The following is a 17,893-nucleotide window of genomic DNA, read 5'->3' on the forward strand; positions in this document are numbered from 1 at the left end:
TTCGTCTTCTAAGCCACAGAAATCTATGGTCTTCCGAGACTGCAATGACTATGATGATCCATACAGTATCATTGACCATCTTTCCATTAATCCAGTTTGCATGTGAAAATGCTCTGTTCATGGCTCTGTTCTAGCCTGGGTGCCAGCCTGTTCGCTCCGTTCCGTGATTTGTCTGGTCTCTCCGCATCACAGTCTGGAAATGATTCAGTTGACTCGCATTTCCGAACGTCAGTTGTGGCGTAGGCGACGTCGTTGCTGATTGGACGTTGTTCCAACGAATCAGAGTAGGGTTAGGGCAGCTATGTCATCAGCCAGCCAATACACACTGGTGTATTTGTCCCGCCCGCACCACAGGTGCCGCGATTGGATTCCACCGAGTTCTATGTCCCACCTCCCCTTGGAGATACGAGGCTTTCCAGACTGAATTGGCTGGCACCCAGGCTAGCTCTGTTCAATGCAAATTGTGTTAGCAGTTAGCCTTTTTGACCTTTTGAACTTCCGCTGACAACCATATGACTTGACTTATTAACTGAAGAAAACTACAGTCTGTGATAAGACTAACATTATGTTTGGTCAAGTCAAGCTACTGCAGAGGACAATAAAATCATCAGACCAGTCAGGAAAAGGCCAAAAGACTTTAATTTTAATAGAATCATCTCACTTTATATTTCATTTTATAGAATAAATATTGGTCAACAATCCTCAAAGCCAGTATCAAATCACCGAAAACCATCTTTAACTTATACCCCAGATCTTTGTTATCAATACATTATCCAGCTTATCCGGCATGAGAACATGGACATGTGTTCATTTAGGCCTACATTACAGACAAAATGGTTTGTTTATACAGGTTATGAGATTACTGCAACCATGAGGTTTGCTCTGGTTTGGCAGTAAAATAAAGTTTTGGAACACAGGCAACAAAGCTTATTTACACAGACAGGCATGGGTATAAAATAACAATTCTTAGAAGAGAGACGGGGACGGGGGGGACGGGTGGGTGGTGGCTGGTTTAATAATCATAATCCAAAAGATGTGTTCATCCAGTATCACTGCAATAGCAATTCTACAGCACGGAAAGAAACATTGGTTTATTTGCATTGTTCATTGTTATTGGTATTTCTTACTGTATATCATTATCACTGACTTATTTCTTGTCTCTCCCATAAGTACACAGTATTCAGCAATGCATCTGAGGATGGATTTAAAGCAGTATACAGGTATATCAGGTTGGCAACCTAGTGTTCTTTGTGCAGTAATATTGCAGTGCCCCCTACTGTACAGATATTTTCAGTCACATTTGTTACTTCAGAGCTAGAAACACTGTGAGTTGAGGGACTGCAAGTTCTGCAACCTAATGACTGTTTTCCCTGCCACACTGAAAAATGAATATTAGTTTGTGGTGTAATTGTATAGAAGCATTTTCTTTAGGCTTGGTGGCATGAAATATCTGTAATAAGAGCATTGCAGTATGAGAAAATGCAATGCTTGGGCTCTGCACAACACGTGGGATGACGTTAATAAACAACATTGACACAATGAAAAATGGTCAGAGAATAAAGTGCTTTTCAAATAGTTCTAGGGGGAGAAAACACAGTACAATCAATAGGAGCTAAAACCCTCAAGTTGACATTCACAGTTGTTCTTAACAAAGAGCTCTGTACACATACAGCTTCTTGTTCTTAACAAAGAGCTCTGTACACATACAGCTTCTTAACAAAGAGCTCTGTACACATACAGCTTCTTAACAAAGAGCTCTGTACACATACAGCTTCTTAGAACAGGAATGTCAATAGATGATCACTGGTCAGGTCACGCAACCACATCATCTTTTTCGCCCCCCCCCCCCCCCTGCTAATTTTGTAACCCATTTTTCACCCGGTGTCAATTATCTAATGTAATCCTGGGCGCTACACACCCTCTGCCAACAATGGACTGACCTTAGCTCTGGTCCATAGCGTTAGTGGAGTTCTCCCTAACGCTATGTTCCTCTTCCTCCGTATTCCTTGGCAAAACCGGAAAACCCCGCCGTCTGGTCCAAAAATAACAAAAACTGTTTCGCCCCTCATCAAACCAAAGGTATCAGTGGACAGTTGAAAGCTTACTCTACTTAGTGGACGAGGTCTGAGCCCCCCACCACACGATTAAAATACATTTCTAGGGCAAAATGAAAAATATTCCACCGGATGGAGACGCTCTTCCTCGTTTTTACGAAACAGCGCTTCCAACGTCACAGAGTTGAATAACACCCAGCGAGACTAATGCTCTGTGTAATTCGGTCCTCTGACCTGCGCGGCAGTAGTGAGTTGGCACCTTGATGGCGACGACAAATAGTGAAAAACGAGAAGAAATGGAGTCTCCATCCGGTAGAATATTTTTCATTTTGTCCTAGAAATGTATTTTAATCGTGTGGTGGGGGGCTCAGCCCGCGTCCACTAAGTAGAGTAAGCTTTCAACTGTCCAATGATACCTTTGGTTTGGTGAGGGGCGAAACAGTTTTTGTTATTTTCGGACCAGACGGCAGGGTTTTCCGGTTTTGCCAAGGAATACGGAGGAAGAGGAACATAGCGTTAGGGAGAACTCCACTAACGCTATGGACCAGAGCTAGACTGACCTATGCTTCATTCTATACACGAGGAGTCCAAGTCGCTTCTTTTCACCTGACAGAGGGGAGTTTCCCCAGTTGGACATAGCGCGTGGAAGGAACACGTTATTCCAACCAGTTCCTTTCCCCTCCTCCATCAGGCGCCCCGGCTGGCCAGGGGGAGGCAGTATAGAGACCAGGATTACTGCATGTTTTTTGTGAGGGTACCTGCCCTAGGGGACACGGGGAGAACATGCACTGATGACGCGGAGGAGAGAACACGCCCCCAGCGCCCCCGGTGGGAATCGAACCCAGGATCTGTGAGGCGACAGCACTACCGACTGCGCCACCGTGCCCTCCATACCATCTTAACTATGACACCATGATCTATACCAGATCTGGTATGTGTATTTTAAGATAGCTTATCCTTACATACCCTTTAAATAAATGACCCACAGAGAGAACAGTGTCTGAGTCTAACTCTCAAAGTAACTGCTGGCACTGCCGTCTGCAAAGACAGTAACTTTGTGGCAAAGGCTTTAAGGTTGTGTGTGTGCATCTTCAAATCACAGGGCTCACAGTACATTTGCGACTCTGATACGTTCCTCTATCTGCAACGATAATTAGCAAAATTATTTTCTCTTGGATTTATGATACCTGAAAATGGTTCTGTAGCTATAAAAGCACCAAAGTGTAAAAAAATAAGAAAAAAATAAAGAAAAGCATGAGCAATTTCTAATTATAGTTATTTGTGAAAATTAAAAGCATTTTTGTATACCTAGGACAGGTTTAGGTTTGCTATTAGAGTAAACAATAATAATACAATAATCGATTATTGGTGTGCAAACAATGTCAATATTTTGTATCAATTCAGTTCACATTTTTGGGGCACATACCAACCAATGCAAATTATGCTAGGATAAATGCTTTAATTAAAAGGAATTTGCTTTCTTTACAAATATAGAATCAATAATATAGTGTCATATTTTCACCAGTCATTCCATACCGTGTTGGGTTTATGTAAAAATGCAGATGCAATTTCTTTTCTGTCTGCTACTGGGCAGGAACTAACATTACGGTTAAAAGTTCTGAAAATTAAGAGCTATGAAAATCTTTCTTACACTAGATCGATAATGATTGAACTTTGATAATTGACTTTGGCAGTCTGATACCTAAAGGCTCAGTGAACCAATACTAGTGTTGCCCTTTGTGTTGTAAATCATAAGGCCTAGAGAAGACCTAAGATACATGATGTCCTTATATGTACATGCTTATATATACATTGTGTTCTATGCTTAACCTTCTGTTCTGAATATTTTTTGGTCCTCTCATTACAAACAGAACAGTGCTTCTTTCATTCCTTCTTTCATTCCTTCCTCATTTTGTACAGATACAAAAATGAAATACATTTTTTCCATGACAACATTTCCCATTGAGAGTCTTATTGAAATATTATGCATCATATATTTACTTGAGACATCATTGTCGGTAGATTTTGTTGAAAACCCTCACTGGTGGTCATTACCGTTAAATTGTGAGTTAAAACACACCTGACGATGTGTGAGAAGGAGAGAAAAAAGATCTGTGGGTTAAGAAGATCAATCAGTCTTAGTACAAACCTCAAAAAGCAGTTTGTCTGATGTAGTTCCAGCCTTGTGTGCCTCCTGATGAAGAGTGCAGCAAATGACAAACCACCCCCTTGGACACTAGGGGGCAGAATCACACCTGGAACTCAAACATATCATTCTGCTTCTTTGCCAGCTTGGCCACCTCTTGGCGAATGGCCTGGACCAGAGCGGAGGTGGAGAGGCTGCTGAGGGGCACGCTGACCATGTCCTTCCCAGCTTGGGGCAGGTTTTGCTGGGACGTTGTGGCGGTGGGGGGTGCGGGGAGGGGCTCGGGGGGCAGGTTGTACTGCAGCGGTAGCCTGGGCGAGCTACCCTGAGGGTAGCGAGGATGGGGGAAAGCCTCCACATACCCTGGCAGAGGCACCTGAAAAACAAGGTACAGTAGGTGGTGTATCAAGGAAACACTGCCAAATACGCTGGCTGTGAATTAGATCAAGTAAGATTTTTTTCTTTTTTAGTTTTTTTGATTATTATTATTTTTTGTTTTAGAGTGAACATTGTCTCTCTTACACCAGCGTTAAACAATTAAATGGGTGATAAGGGAAACCATATCGAGCATACTTAAAATGAATCAAATGAAATCACTACAAAGGAACCAAAATAACGGGGAAAGTAATGAATGTGAGAACCTATGATTTTTGAAAATGTTTTTTTTTTTTTTTTCTTTTTTTTTTTTATCATTCAAACATAGCGTTTGAACTCCAATAATGGACTACATTTGAATATGGAGATAAAACAAGAGCTCTAAGATTTACACCACGTAAAAGAAATCTACAGTATCTGATAAATACATGAAAGGAAAAATAGTTGTTCATTTAGGAAATGTGCTCAACTACCCCGGTATTTTGCTGTGTCCACTCAACGCCAGCCATAAATTCACTTCAGCAAATGGTTTCTAAATGACACTGGTTCTGCAAAAAGACACTGCGTGAAGGCATCTGGTTGGAACAGGCAGACAGACAGGGATAAAGAGAACATTCCATACAGACAAGGAGAGTCCAATGCAGGCCAGGTAGAGAGTCGGGGTTGGGACAGGGAGTACGGGGAGGATCACACAGGTTAGAAGAACAGATCACACAGAAAGAATGGAACCCATCTTGCTTTCATGAAAAAGAGAGAGTGTGAAAAAGGGTATAATAAACACCCAATCCTGCTCCAGGGAAGATATGAGCACAAAGCATTTCTTCTCTCGATTATATCTCTACCACAATGACAACGGCAAAAAGTTGCTTTACTACTAATAATGAGGTTTAATTTTCATATAATGAGAATATGTCCTTAACCACGCTACTGTATCATACTGTAGTTAACTGTCCATAACTTATACATGAGACTACGCTAACTCTTCGTTGTGGTTTTATGACAAATCCCCCATCTAGCCTCTGGAGTAGCATTGGGCATTTCTTGGGTCTTGGGTGTGGGTCAGGCATGCCAGGGCCCAGGGGTCTCTTACAGAGTCTGCCCACTGTGGCGTCACATCCTCGGGTTCCGGAGGATAGGACATCCAGGAGGGGCTGCGGTAGGAGGTGGGCGGCGTGGAGACAAAGTATTCGTTGTATCCAGGCCTGGTGGCTGCTGGGATGGCGTACACGGCTGTTATTGGGTTTCCTGTGAGGGAGAAGAGGTGGACAGAGACAGGGGTGTTGTCGCACCAAATTCTGGGCCCTGGGTACAAGGATTCACTCACGTTTTGTGCTTTAGCTATTGAAAAATAGCAGATATACAAGCTCACAGTGCTGCGAGCTTGTAGATCTGCTATTTTTTTTAAATTGTGAAAACGTGTGCAAGTCTTTGAATATTTCAAATCCCTCTAAGGTTTTTTGAAAATCCTATGTTTCTATGTCAGTGGTGCTCAAACCTTTTCATGTAAAGGACCCCCAGAATAATACGTATTTGGCCACGGACCCCGATCTAAAAAGATTTAGTTCCAGGGACCCCCCCAGGAGCAAAATTTGAGTTACAAATGTTCGCTTAACACTTATGCTGCCGTTGACATGTCAGCTCGTTAATGAAAGGGTTAACGACATAGTGCCGTTGACGGGGAAGCTCGTCACACTTACTGTAAATACAGTAAAACTGTTATGACTTACTGTACGTCTGGGCTGTCCATTGCATCGGTATTGTCCGCGATTTGTTTACAACGGACGTTGGGCGTGCATGCAAAGTGAAGCTCCTCCATAGAAATCCATTGATCTTGCAATAAAGAGACTTAATTTTTTTTTTTTTTTAAGATTTGTTTTGGGGCTTTTTATGCCTTTATTCGATAGGACAGTAGACTGACAGGAAATGGGGAGAGAGATGGGCAAAGGTCGTCCGGATCGGGAATCGAACCAGCGACACCAGCAGGCATCATAGCCTAGTATATGGTACGCGCCTTGACCACGCGCCCCAAAGAGACTTCATTACTACCAAGGCTGGCATGTTTCGAGCTAAATCTCCAATCGTGTGGTGGCCGCCATGACACTTTCATGTCAACACACTGTCCTGTGACTAGATGGGGTCAAAGTTGAAAAAAAGTAAAGTGAAAAAAATCTCCCGCCCGGCCTTTCAAAATAAGAGCACAGGCCTATGGAGGAAGCGGCGCGGCAGCAAGGAAAATTCATCCCTTCAAAGTAAGAGGCAGCAAAAGTGAAAATACATATATTCAAAGATTTGCACACATTTTCACAACTTTTCAAAAATAGCAGATCTACAAGCTCGCAGCGCGGCACTCAGTGCCACGCCTTGAGCTTGTATATCTGCTATTTTTCAATAGCTAAAGTATAAAATAATTAAGCCCCCTCCACCTTGGGCCCTAGTAACTTAGTCCCACTTTTCCCCCCCTTGCAATGCCACAGGACAGAGAACCTGCTCAATCGTGAATGTCAGGGTATACATTCTGAGTACATGTTATGGCTTATCGTTGATGAAACCTTGTATGTCCAAAACTTCTCTTTTTGTTATTTTGAAGACGAATTAAAATAGACAATCTATAGATCTGTAGGTGTGCTATTTTCTCTAGCTTTGTGCGACAGTCTTGTATGCTGAAGCAGTGCTTACTTTACAAAAAAAACATACAAATTTGAAACTTGGAAATGTTCTTTTCTGCCCGACAGTGACGTTACGCAGCATGCTGCACACACACGCATGCCCCACCTGAGTAGTTGGACACGGGCTGCTCTGCAGTGATAGAGGGAAGCGGTGCTGCATATGGGTTGCCGTCGTGTTGAGACTGCAAGTCCGTGACAGATGTCTCAGCGCTCCTGCCCTTGGGCCCCAAGTCAGACGATGAGCTGAGATGGAAAGAGATTTGAGATGCACTTACATCAGGGGTCAGCAACCTTTTTGAAATGAAGTGCCATGTTTTTATTTTCTAGAGTGTCAGTGTGCCGTGTCAACATACATTTTAATGACAAATATTTTTACATATTTTAATTGGCAATAATCCACCTCCCCGACTCCCTCCCCAGTCTGAGTTCAGAGTTTTAATGAATGTAGAATTGTGTGCAAGATGAAATTTGATATCAATTAGCTAACTTCATTTAATTGACCACATTAAAAAATAAAAATGACAACTATTTTTGACATTTTGACTGGCAGGACATTGTTATAATGATCATTAGACTCAGAGCAATAATCTACCTATCTCCCCAACTCCGAGAGTCAGAGTTCAGAGTTTTAATGAATGTACACTTTTGTGCACATTTCTGCACAATGTAATTTACTATAAATTAGCTAACTTCCTTTAATTGACCACGTTTAAAAAAAAAAAGATCTGTTTTTAAAATAAAAATCCTCTCTCTCACACTTCTGCCAGTGTGCCGGTGATCACCCTCCCCTGTGCCAATGTTGGCACCCGTGCCTAAGGTTGCCTACCCCTGACTTACATGAACCTATTGGCCCAATGCAATGCTTTGTCTGTGCCACTAGAGGGGGGAAGCGCTCCACCTGGAGGAGAGCCTGCACCTTATTGATATTCTTGGCATTTACCAATGCACAAGTTCTATATTCAAATTTATACATCTAAAATCATCCTTGCCACAGCACATGATGTAGTGAATATCTGCTCCCTTAATGTGAATTTGTATGTGTGAACTTATGAAAAAATGCTGATGGTAAGCTGCTACAGTGCTGTGTGTGTGTGTGTGTGTGTGTGTGTGTGTGTGTATGTGTGTGTGTGTGTGTGTGTGTGCATGCGTGCGTGCGTGCGTGCGTGCGTGCGTGCATGCGTGTTTGTGCGTCTGCGTGTGCGTGTGCGTTAGGGAATGGATATTGGCAAGAACCTCACGACATGATACATATCATGATACTTGGGTCACGATACAATTGTATCACGATATATTGCGATGCGATACATATTGCGATATATTGCGATATTCAACAGAATTCATTTTTTGTAGAGCTAAAAATCCAACTTGCCTTTTACCACCTGGATAGTCTAATAATATGCATGTACATCACATTATATTGATAACAATGGACAAATTGAGTCAAAACCATTTTGATTTCATTAAAACGTTCCATTTTCATTTATTGAACAGCAGCGGAGTGTCAGGACTGGACTTCTACCATTGGTTTCAATGCACGGGAACAGAAGTTTTGCGATACTACAGCCTGAAGTATCAATACAGTATTGGGAAATAAAATATCTTAATATATTGCCATATCGATTATACTGCCCATCCCTAGTGTGCGTGCGTGTGCGTGTGTTAGGGCATTCACGAATAGTGATTTTTAGTATTCAAATTATTCCACCTCAAAGTATTCGAATAGTCGAATATTCGACAGGACTGGCCAAACTGTCAAATATTAAGTAAGCAAGAGGCGAACATTGTGAAAATAGCCGATCTACATGCTCACAACGCCTCGCAACGCGAGGCGTTGTGAGCATGTAGATCGGCTATTTTCACAATATTTATCTGTGGAACCGAGTCACATTAAATGTAATACCTACAATTCCAAGTGATTGGCAGGGTGGGGGTCAAATAGTTCTAATATGTTTATTTTGGGGGTCACATACCCAGGGGGCAAAGGAAGGTGTGCTGCATTTGCCCCGACATACAAAGTTGTCCACCAGAAATATTATCTATGACCCAGTAGGATCACAACTTATATGGACAACCCGGTCAATTTGTACAACAAAGTCCAATATGGCCGCCGCAATATTAGCCCCTATTAGTTTTAATGGGGGGTGAATAGGGCAAAATTTTAAACTGAGGGATATTTCCACGAAACTTCACAGGTTGATCAATGGTATACATATGAACATTTTTTGTATTGCAAGTTTCCATGAAATCCAATATGGCCGCCACAATATGGCCGCCATAATGTAAGGACCCAGAAAATAGGTTTTGCCTCTAACTTCTGAACCAGATGAGCTAGAAACGCAAACTTGGTGTCTATTTCATGGTGTCTGACCATGGGAGACTCAATGGAATAGCTAATTCTATTATTGGGTGTGTCTGGACCTTTATTGTGCATATTTGCAAGATGGTGGACTCCCAAAATAGAGCTTTAACATAATTTCTACCATGATTGTTGACTGCTTTTGCAAATACAAGCAATATGAATCCATTTGCTAAGATTTATGGCACAGAAGGGACTTATACCTGTATTATTCTTGAGTTTGCATGTTGTCAAAATGGCTGTAAACGAGATATTATATTTCCTGTCCGATTCTACTGTATGTAGTTGTAGCAATGACTTGCCAAAACAATGTATCTTAGAAATTATTTTTTAATTTAAAAAAAAAAAGAAAAAAAGAGAGAGATTATCTCAATGAAATGAATGCAACTGCCTTTTTGGGTCTTTCACACATAGACATGCACATGCTTTCCAACAACTTCAGCTTCAGGGAAATTAGAATGAACACATGATTAAAACAGGCTGCATTAAAATGCAAATAATTGCTAGTCACTATCACTGTCATGTGTACCTATCCTGCTGCATCTTGTCTCCAGTCCTTGGCAACAACACCCCAAGTAGCATGCAATTCCCTTCTTCGCACATGAACAGTTTTTCTGGCAGCCTTAGATACAGCTACATGATATTGCCTTGTCCATTGATATAGGCCAGTCTGGCTCTGTTGATGGACAGGGGACTGCCTTCCCATCACTGAGAGACCATCCATATTCAGTGAAGCAAGGGATATCTGGCTTCGCGATGTGTGCAGTTTTATCTATTATGGCTGCTAGAGCAGCTCTTTTCAGGTGCAGGCCAAAGGCATTTTCTGTAGGTGGCAGCAGCTTCAACAGGGTTGATCGGTTATTTAGGAACTTGTACACTCTCAGCTTTGCCAGGTCAAAGTCCTCAGAATGGTCAGCTTTTGATGCATATACAGCTATTGTGAGGTCTCTAGCCTGATTCTTGACATCCTCTGAGAGGGAATAAGAGGAATTTTCACCAAACTCCTGAAGTGCAGGGAGATCTAGACCCATGCTGGTCTTGAACCATGCCTTCTTTCCAGTGAAAAAGGGATAGCAAACAAAGCAAACCTTCTAAGATTCCTCTGTGAAGAATGGTGTCAAAATGAGACACTTACGTCTGCTCTTGGTACAACCCATCTTTACCTGAGTGGAGGATTTAAAGAAGAGACAAGGAGTGTGGTGATCAAGAAGGGGTGTGTTGTTGATGTCCCTGCACTAGAGTCAACACAACAGGAGGCCGACACAAGGGTAATTCTACACACCATCTACAGTGTCCAGGCTCACAAAGTTGACAGAGTTGTCATCCATGCTAATGACACAGACATCATCATCATGTGCCTATATCATGCTGCCACCCACCTCCTAGACCTTCCAGAGCTGTGGGTGACAACAGAGCAGGATGCATATCTTCCTATCCATCACATGGTCTCAGCCCTTGGACTCGCACAGTGCCGTGCCCTGCCCTTTATTCACAGCCTGAGTGGCAGAGATACCACCAGCTATCCCTTTTTCACTGGAAAGAAGGCATGGTTCAAGACCAGCAAGGGTCTAGATCTCCCTGCACTTCAGGAGTTTGGTGAAAATTCCTCTTATTCCCTCTCAGAGGATGTCAAGAATCAGGCTAGAGACCTCACAATAGCTGTATATGCATCAAAAGCTGACCATTCTGAGGACTTTGAACTGGCAAAGCTGAGAGTGTACAAGCCCTATATAAACCCTATTGAAGCTGCTGCCACCTACAGAAAATGCCTTTGGCCTGCACCTGAAAAGAGCTGCTCTAGCAGCCATAATAGATAAAACTGCACACATCGCGAAGCCAGATATCCCTTGCTTCACTGAATATGGATGGTCTCTCAGTGATGGGAAGGAAGTCCCCTGTCCATCTACAGAGCCAGCCTGGCCTATATCAATGGACAAGGCAATATCATGTAGCTGTATCAAAGGCTGCCAGAAAAACTGTTCATGTGCGAAGAAGGGAATTGCATGCTACTTGGGGTGTCGTTGCCAAGGACTGGAGACAAGATGCAGCAGGATAGGTACACATGACAGTGATTGTGACTAGCAATTATTTGCATTTTAATGCAGCCTGTTTTAATCATGTGTTCATTCTAATTTCCCTGAAGCTGAAGTTGTTGGAAAGCATGTGCATGTCTATGTGTGAAAGACCCAAAAAGGCAGTTGCATTCATTTCATTGAGATAATCTCTGTCTTTTTTTTTTTTTTTTTTTTTATTAAAAAATAATTTCTAAGATACATTGTTTTGGTCTCTGATTTTATCTGAAGTCATTGCTACAACTACATACAGTAGAATCGGACAGGAAATATAATATCTCGTTTACAGACATTTTGACAACATGCAAACTCAAGAATAATACAGGTATAAGTCCCTTCTGTGCCATACATCTTAGCAAATGGATTCATATTGCTTGTATTTGCAAAAGCAGTCAACAATCATGGTAGAAATTATGTTAAAGCTCTATTTTGGGAGTCCACCATCTTGCAAATATGCACAATAAAGGTCCAGACACACCCAATAATAGAATTAGCTATTCCATTGAGTCTCCCATGGTCAGACACCATGAAATAGACACCAAGTTTGCGTTTCTAGCTCATCTGGTTCAGAAGTTAGAGGCAAAACCTATTTTCTGGGTCCTTACATTATGGCGGCCATATTGTGGCGGCCATATTGGATTTAATGGAAACTTGCAATACAAAAAATGTTCATATGTATACCATTGATCAACCTGTGAAGTTTCGTGGAAATATCCCTCAGTTTAAAATTTTGCCCTATTCACCCCCCATTAAAACTAATAGGGGCTAATATTGCGGCGGCCATATTGGACTTTGTTGTACAAATTGACCGGGTTGTCCATATAGGTTGTGATCCTACTGGGTCATAGATAATATTTCTGGTGGACAACTTTGTATGTCAGGGCAAATGCAGGTTTCCTAAAAAAAGGCTGGTTTGCCCCCTGGGTAACAGCCTAAAAAGGTTTGAGAACCCCTGGTATAGAGCTTTAACAAATTCATCCACCAGGGGCATTGACAACTCATTCTTATGACTTCCTATCTAGCCAAGCTTTATAAACTATATATTTTTTAAAGAGAAAACAATAAAAAAATTAAAATAAGGGAATATTGGACTTCAGTGAACAACGTCGAATAGTGACTTTGATATTCGAATTTTCGAATATTCGAATATTTGGTGAATGCCCTAGCGTGTGTGTGTGTGTGCGTGCGTGCGTGTGTGGACCTGTGTTTCAGTGTGTGGTTGCACCATACCGTCTTAAGGAGGTTCCTGGAGGGGGTCCGGTGCGCGGTGGTAGAGGTGGTGGAGGAGAGCCCATGGCCATGTCAGGGAGCTGGGTGAAGCGAAAGGCCTCCAACAGGAAGTAAGTAAGGACACCGTTAAACGTTACAGGCTACTCTCGCACAAACTGTTGTGCAAGCAGAGGTGGAAAAAGATAGACCTACTCACATTTTTTACTGAAGTAAAAATATCAATACATATCAAAATGTACTTAAAGTATCTAAAGTAGAGGTACTCATTATGCAGAATGTCCCATTTTGAGTTTTCAAATGTATACAAATCTTTTGAAAATAGCAGATCCACAAGCTCACAATTGTAGATCGGCTATTTTCAAATGGCCTAAATGTATATACAGTAGGGTTGAAGTGAGTTTTGTAATAATAATCAATATAGAAAGTAACCAGTAACTAAAGTTCTCAAATAAGTGTAGCGGAGTAAAAGTACCAATATTTGGATCCGAGATGTATTGGAGTAGAAGTCAAAGTATTGGAAATTGGAAATAGTAAAGTACAAATACCTCCAAATTGAACTTGAGTACAGTTCTTAAGTAAATGTACTTAATTACTTTACACCACTGCTGTTATGCGAGTCAAACAACTAGGGCTGTCACGATTATGACATTTTACATGACGATTAATTTTCTCTCAAATAATTGCGATTAACGATTTAATTGTGTTTTTGTCGTTGACAATTACATTTCTGTTTGGCTTTTGGGCTTTGAAGTTACACATGGCATATATGACACATAAGCTAAATATACAAAGAAATTACTGACATATTTGACAACTTTATACTTAAAAAAGAACATTGATAGTGGAAATAGACGATCTACAAGCTTGTAGATCTGCTATTTCCACTATTTTTGACATGGAAACGATTATGACGATTATGAAAAATAATCACGATTATGTCAAATAATCATGATTAGACAATTATGTAATAATTGTGACAGCCCCTACAAACAACAATGAATCCACTTACTGGCTTGGGCAGGCTGTACTGGTACATGTCTGCTCCGTAGGAGGGCACCCACTGCAAGCCCAAGCGGCTGCCACGGTTCATGGTGCCCGGGGCGCTGGTCACCGCGTCCGTGTAGGGCAGCGGCGGCGGGCCGGGGCTGTAGTGGCCGTGGTGGGGGTTGTGGTGAGGGTGTCGGCCAGACGTGGAGTGGCCCCCCGAAGCCAGACTGAAGGCTTCCTCCAGGAGCAGGTGCATCTGCTGCCGTACCTCGTCAATGGAGGGCTGGGAGCTCAGAGTGGACGTCTCCGAATGGCCTTTTACCCCCCGGCCGTACATGTATCCCCGTGGCCCCATTAGTCGGTCCACGTTCGTCTCCTCAATCAGCTCAGGTTCCGTCTACACAGGCACAGACAAGCGCGGCGCACGCACGCACGCACGCACGCACGCACGCACGCACGCACGCGCACACGCGCACACACACACACACACACACACACACACACACGCACACACACGCACACGCACACACAAATAGGAACAAACACGAAAGAAAGAGAGCATAAGCTAGGAAAAACTAGGAAACAAAGAGAAGAAAAAAAAACTGGAAAAGGAGATCAAGATAATACAGCTAGATGTCTACAGGAGAAACCAGGATATGTGGATTATATACCCTTATCCTGGATAATTAATAGGCTCTCATGTGTACGCATCTGTTTGGAAAACACCACCATGTTTCAAAATAACTCTCTCCCACCAGACATTATATTTTACACATACTGTACTGTACCACCAAAATATACATGTTATATAGTCCTTGTAGGCTCAGGTCAAATGCTTGTTTGTTGGAGTAAAGCATTAGACCATTTCCTATTGTTGTCAGCTTTCTCCCACTGTGTTAAGTTATGCTGAAATAAAGGCAGCCGCATCTACTGCCCTAGCGATCACACCAAGAAGGTTGGAAGGTTGAAAGAGAGTGGTGCACTGGTGCTGCCTGTATAAACAGCCAGGCAGTTAAATGTTAAATATACTGTAAATGTAGGATTCAAGCAGACATTGAGCTCTCACTTTGGAAAAGGAGGAATTCATAAGAATAAGCTGAAGCTTTTTGGATTCACTAAGTTACAAACTAAGCTGTGGCAGCAGGGGGGAATTTGACAGGCAAAAGCCAACTTTGGGGTGAGATCAAATGCATGTTTTAAAAGATGTGAATGTTATAAAATTGGTGGAGAATGTAATTTTGATGATCTCCCTTAAAATGCAAAGAAAAAAAAAGAAGAACAGTGCAGCTCACTACTATTACCCGTAGTTTAATTTAATCGATTATTTAGATAAAAACTGGATTATAACTTGGCCCGGGAGGTGCAGGGCTGAAGTACCTGCCCCCCACTGTGGAAACTGGGGTTTGATTCCTCTGGCGAACACAATTGTTCACATTCGCCAGTGGGAAGTCAGCAGGGGAGGCAGGGTGATATCTTTGTCGCTGCACTAGCGACTCCTTCTAGTAGAGCAGACAGAAGAGAAGTGGTTCATTCATAATTTATTCTTAAGATTCATATTATGGTATTTGATATATAATGCATTCTAAGAATGCAGCTATTCCTACTATCCTCTTGATTCCTCAGGGACAATGCTGTTGCTGTGTGCACAACAAATGCAATCAGAATATTAATGAGGGGCATCGTAAAATAATCAAGTGGTCCTAAACCATTCATCTTCTATACTCTCCTCCACATTCTCTCAAGAGCCATTCATCCAGTCGAAGTCACACTTTGTTGTGTATTGTTGGGGACCCAAGGAAGAGTTAAATTAATGATATGGAACTCTGGTGTGTTCAAAAGTATTAATTGAGAGCGAGGTTCACCTGGCAAACTGGGCGATGGCTCAGGAGATAGAATGGCCAAATGGGAGCCACAAGGTTCTCTCCCTGGCTGATCCTCGCTTTGTGTCTAAGGCCATGGCTACACAGAGCTGGATTTTTCATATATCCCGGTTTTTCAGATATCCACATAGAAAAATATCTAGGTCCACACGACAAAGATATCTAGGTCTAACAAGCACACACACAGTAAAGTCTTCAGAGATATCCGGGTTCCCTGTCTACACGGATCCAGTGAATCGGATATTTGTCAATCTCTCCACTTATTTATCCGGTTTAAAAAATATCCAGCTTCGCGGCCGAAATATCCAGCTTCATGTGGCTGCAAGCCCCAACAGCAAAAAAAAAATGTCTAGCTTCAGAAATATCCAGCTCCGTGTAGCCATGGCCTAAGTGTCCTTGAGCAAGGCACCGGTTGGAGCCTTGCATGGTTGCCTCCACCGTCGCTGTGAGTGAATGTGTGTATAATGTATGTGAATGGGTGAATGTAACAGACACGCATTGTGAAGTGCTTTGGATAAAAGCCCTTGATGACTTGGTGGGATGCCACAAATCCATCACAGGTTGCAGTTGCTGAGGCCTAAGAAATCTAAGTTTGATAATGAGTCAGTAAGTCACTGACTCGTCCTGACAACAGGATTGTTGACAAGGTGCTGACCGAGCAGGAAGGTCTTGTTCAGTGCCACAGTGTGGTGCTATAAGATGTCAACTGGCTGATTGGTGTTTCCACAGGGTACCAGTAGAATCAGTAGCAGAGGGGAAGTACAGTCAGCTAGTTTTGTTTCATCTGCATTCCATCTCTCCACCCACCCTCTCAGATTCATACAAATTAACAAGCAATTAAGCAGTGTAGCAATTTGCAATGTGCAACTATTTCTATAATATTCTCTTCTTGCTCTGCTTATCAATTTAACAGCTTCTCCTCCTCTTGCTACACCCTATATATTAATTGATGTTCTATTATTTTCCCTGATCTCACTCAATTGGTTTCATCCTCTACTTTCCGTTACAATACTAGGCCCCATACCTCCATTCACCCCACCCTTTTACTCTGTGATAAATGAATAGGAGCTGAGGCTGCCCTACTTCCTGTGCGAATAGAGGGTAGTCGCAGGAGACCAACGCACAGTGCACCTCATAAATCAGTCCCCCCTGCAACACGGACAGGTAGAGATGTGGATACACAGTGATGTGGTATGGCCTACAACAGCTAACAGTATTCCCAATGTAATCAATAGAGTTGAGGTGATCTGAACAGCTTTAGCAGAGGCTATTTTAGCAACGGTTGTATGGCCTTAGTAACATTATCAAAAATGTATCGTCTTATGAGATGAACTAATGAAGGTAGATTCAAAATGAATTAGAAAATAGTGCAGTCATGGCTGACATTTGGAATGTGTGCTGGTTTGAAGTGGGACGGTTCTGGTGAATATCTGTCAAACTTCCAACTCAACACTGCACTTTCTTGGGTCCTCAGCAATACACCCACAGTGTGAAGTTGATCAGATGAATGGTTCTTAAGATATGTGTAGGAGAGACATACATACAGACATCCCTGGAAAGATACATGGTTACGCCACCATCAGGCAGATTTTTGCAAAACAATTTTTTGAACACTGCTCCTACAGATTATGGCCTAAAATCACATAAAGCGGTACACAGTATATCTAAAGTCATGTCATCAACATGGATCTGTCCCATTTCCCATATTCCCTCCTGATTGGCTACTACGATTGCCTTCTCAAGTTTGTGTATGTGACGTGATGGTTGCTTATCTCCCGATTAGGGAGTCTTACTGGTTAATAAATGGATCACCTGATTATTTTAACCACATGAACCCTTGTGCCCCTATTCTGGACATGTTATAAAAGGTGAGCATTCGGCAAAAATAGGCCATTCAGAGCAGATATACATGCTCGCAACGCAAAGAGATTTGGTGCAGATGAAAAAAACAAAGCTATCAAGTACAGATCCCTGTGGGACCACGGTCAACCAAGTACATTGGGTTAAAGTGTATAAGAAGCCCCTCATTAATATTCTGACTGCATTTGTTGTGCCCACAGCAACAGCATTGTCCCAGAGGAGTCGAAGGAGAGAAGAGTAGGGAAAGCAGATTTCTTGAAATGCATT

At 42.2% G+C, this 17,893-nt stretch overlaps 1 protein-coding gene across 1 annotated transcript in view; it reads right to left on the reverse strand.

Moving 5' to 3' along the window:
- Positions 1-4,303: 4,303 nt before the first annotated feature.
- The window catches only part of kiaa1549lb (KIAA1549-like b), a gene marked incomplete at both ends in the record, with an annotated part of 73,572 nt that continues 59,982 nt past the window's right edge, over positions 4,304-17,893 (reverse strand). Inside the window, 5 exons of the mRNA XM_080730072.1 lie at positions 4,304-4,576; positions 5,666-5,820; positions 7,348-7,484; positions 12,900-12,997; positions 13,909-14,283. Coding sequence (XP_080586198.1) covers positions 4,304-4,576; positions 5,666-5,820; positions 7,348-7,484; positions 12,900-12,997; positions 13,909-14,283 — 1,038 coding nt within the window. The remainder of the gene's footprint in view (positions 4,577-5,665; positions 5,821-7,347; positions 7,485-12,899; positions 12,998-13,908; positions 14,284-17,893) is intronic.

Source organism: Nannobrachium achirus (genome assembly GCF_963921795.1).
Source record: "Nannobrachium achirus genome assembly, chromosome: 7".
Taxonomy (NCBI): Eukaryota; Metazoa; Chordata; class Actinopteri; order Myctophiformes; family Myctophidae; genus Nannobrachium; species Nannobrachium achirus.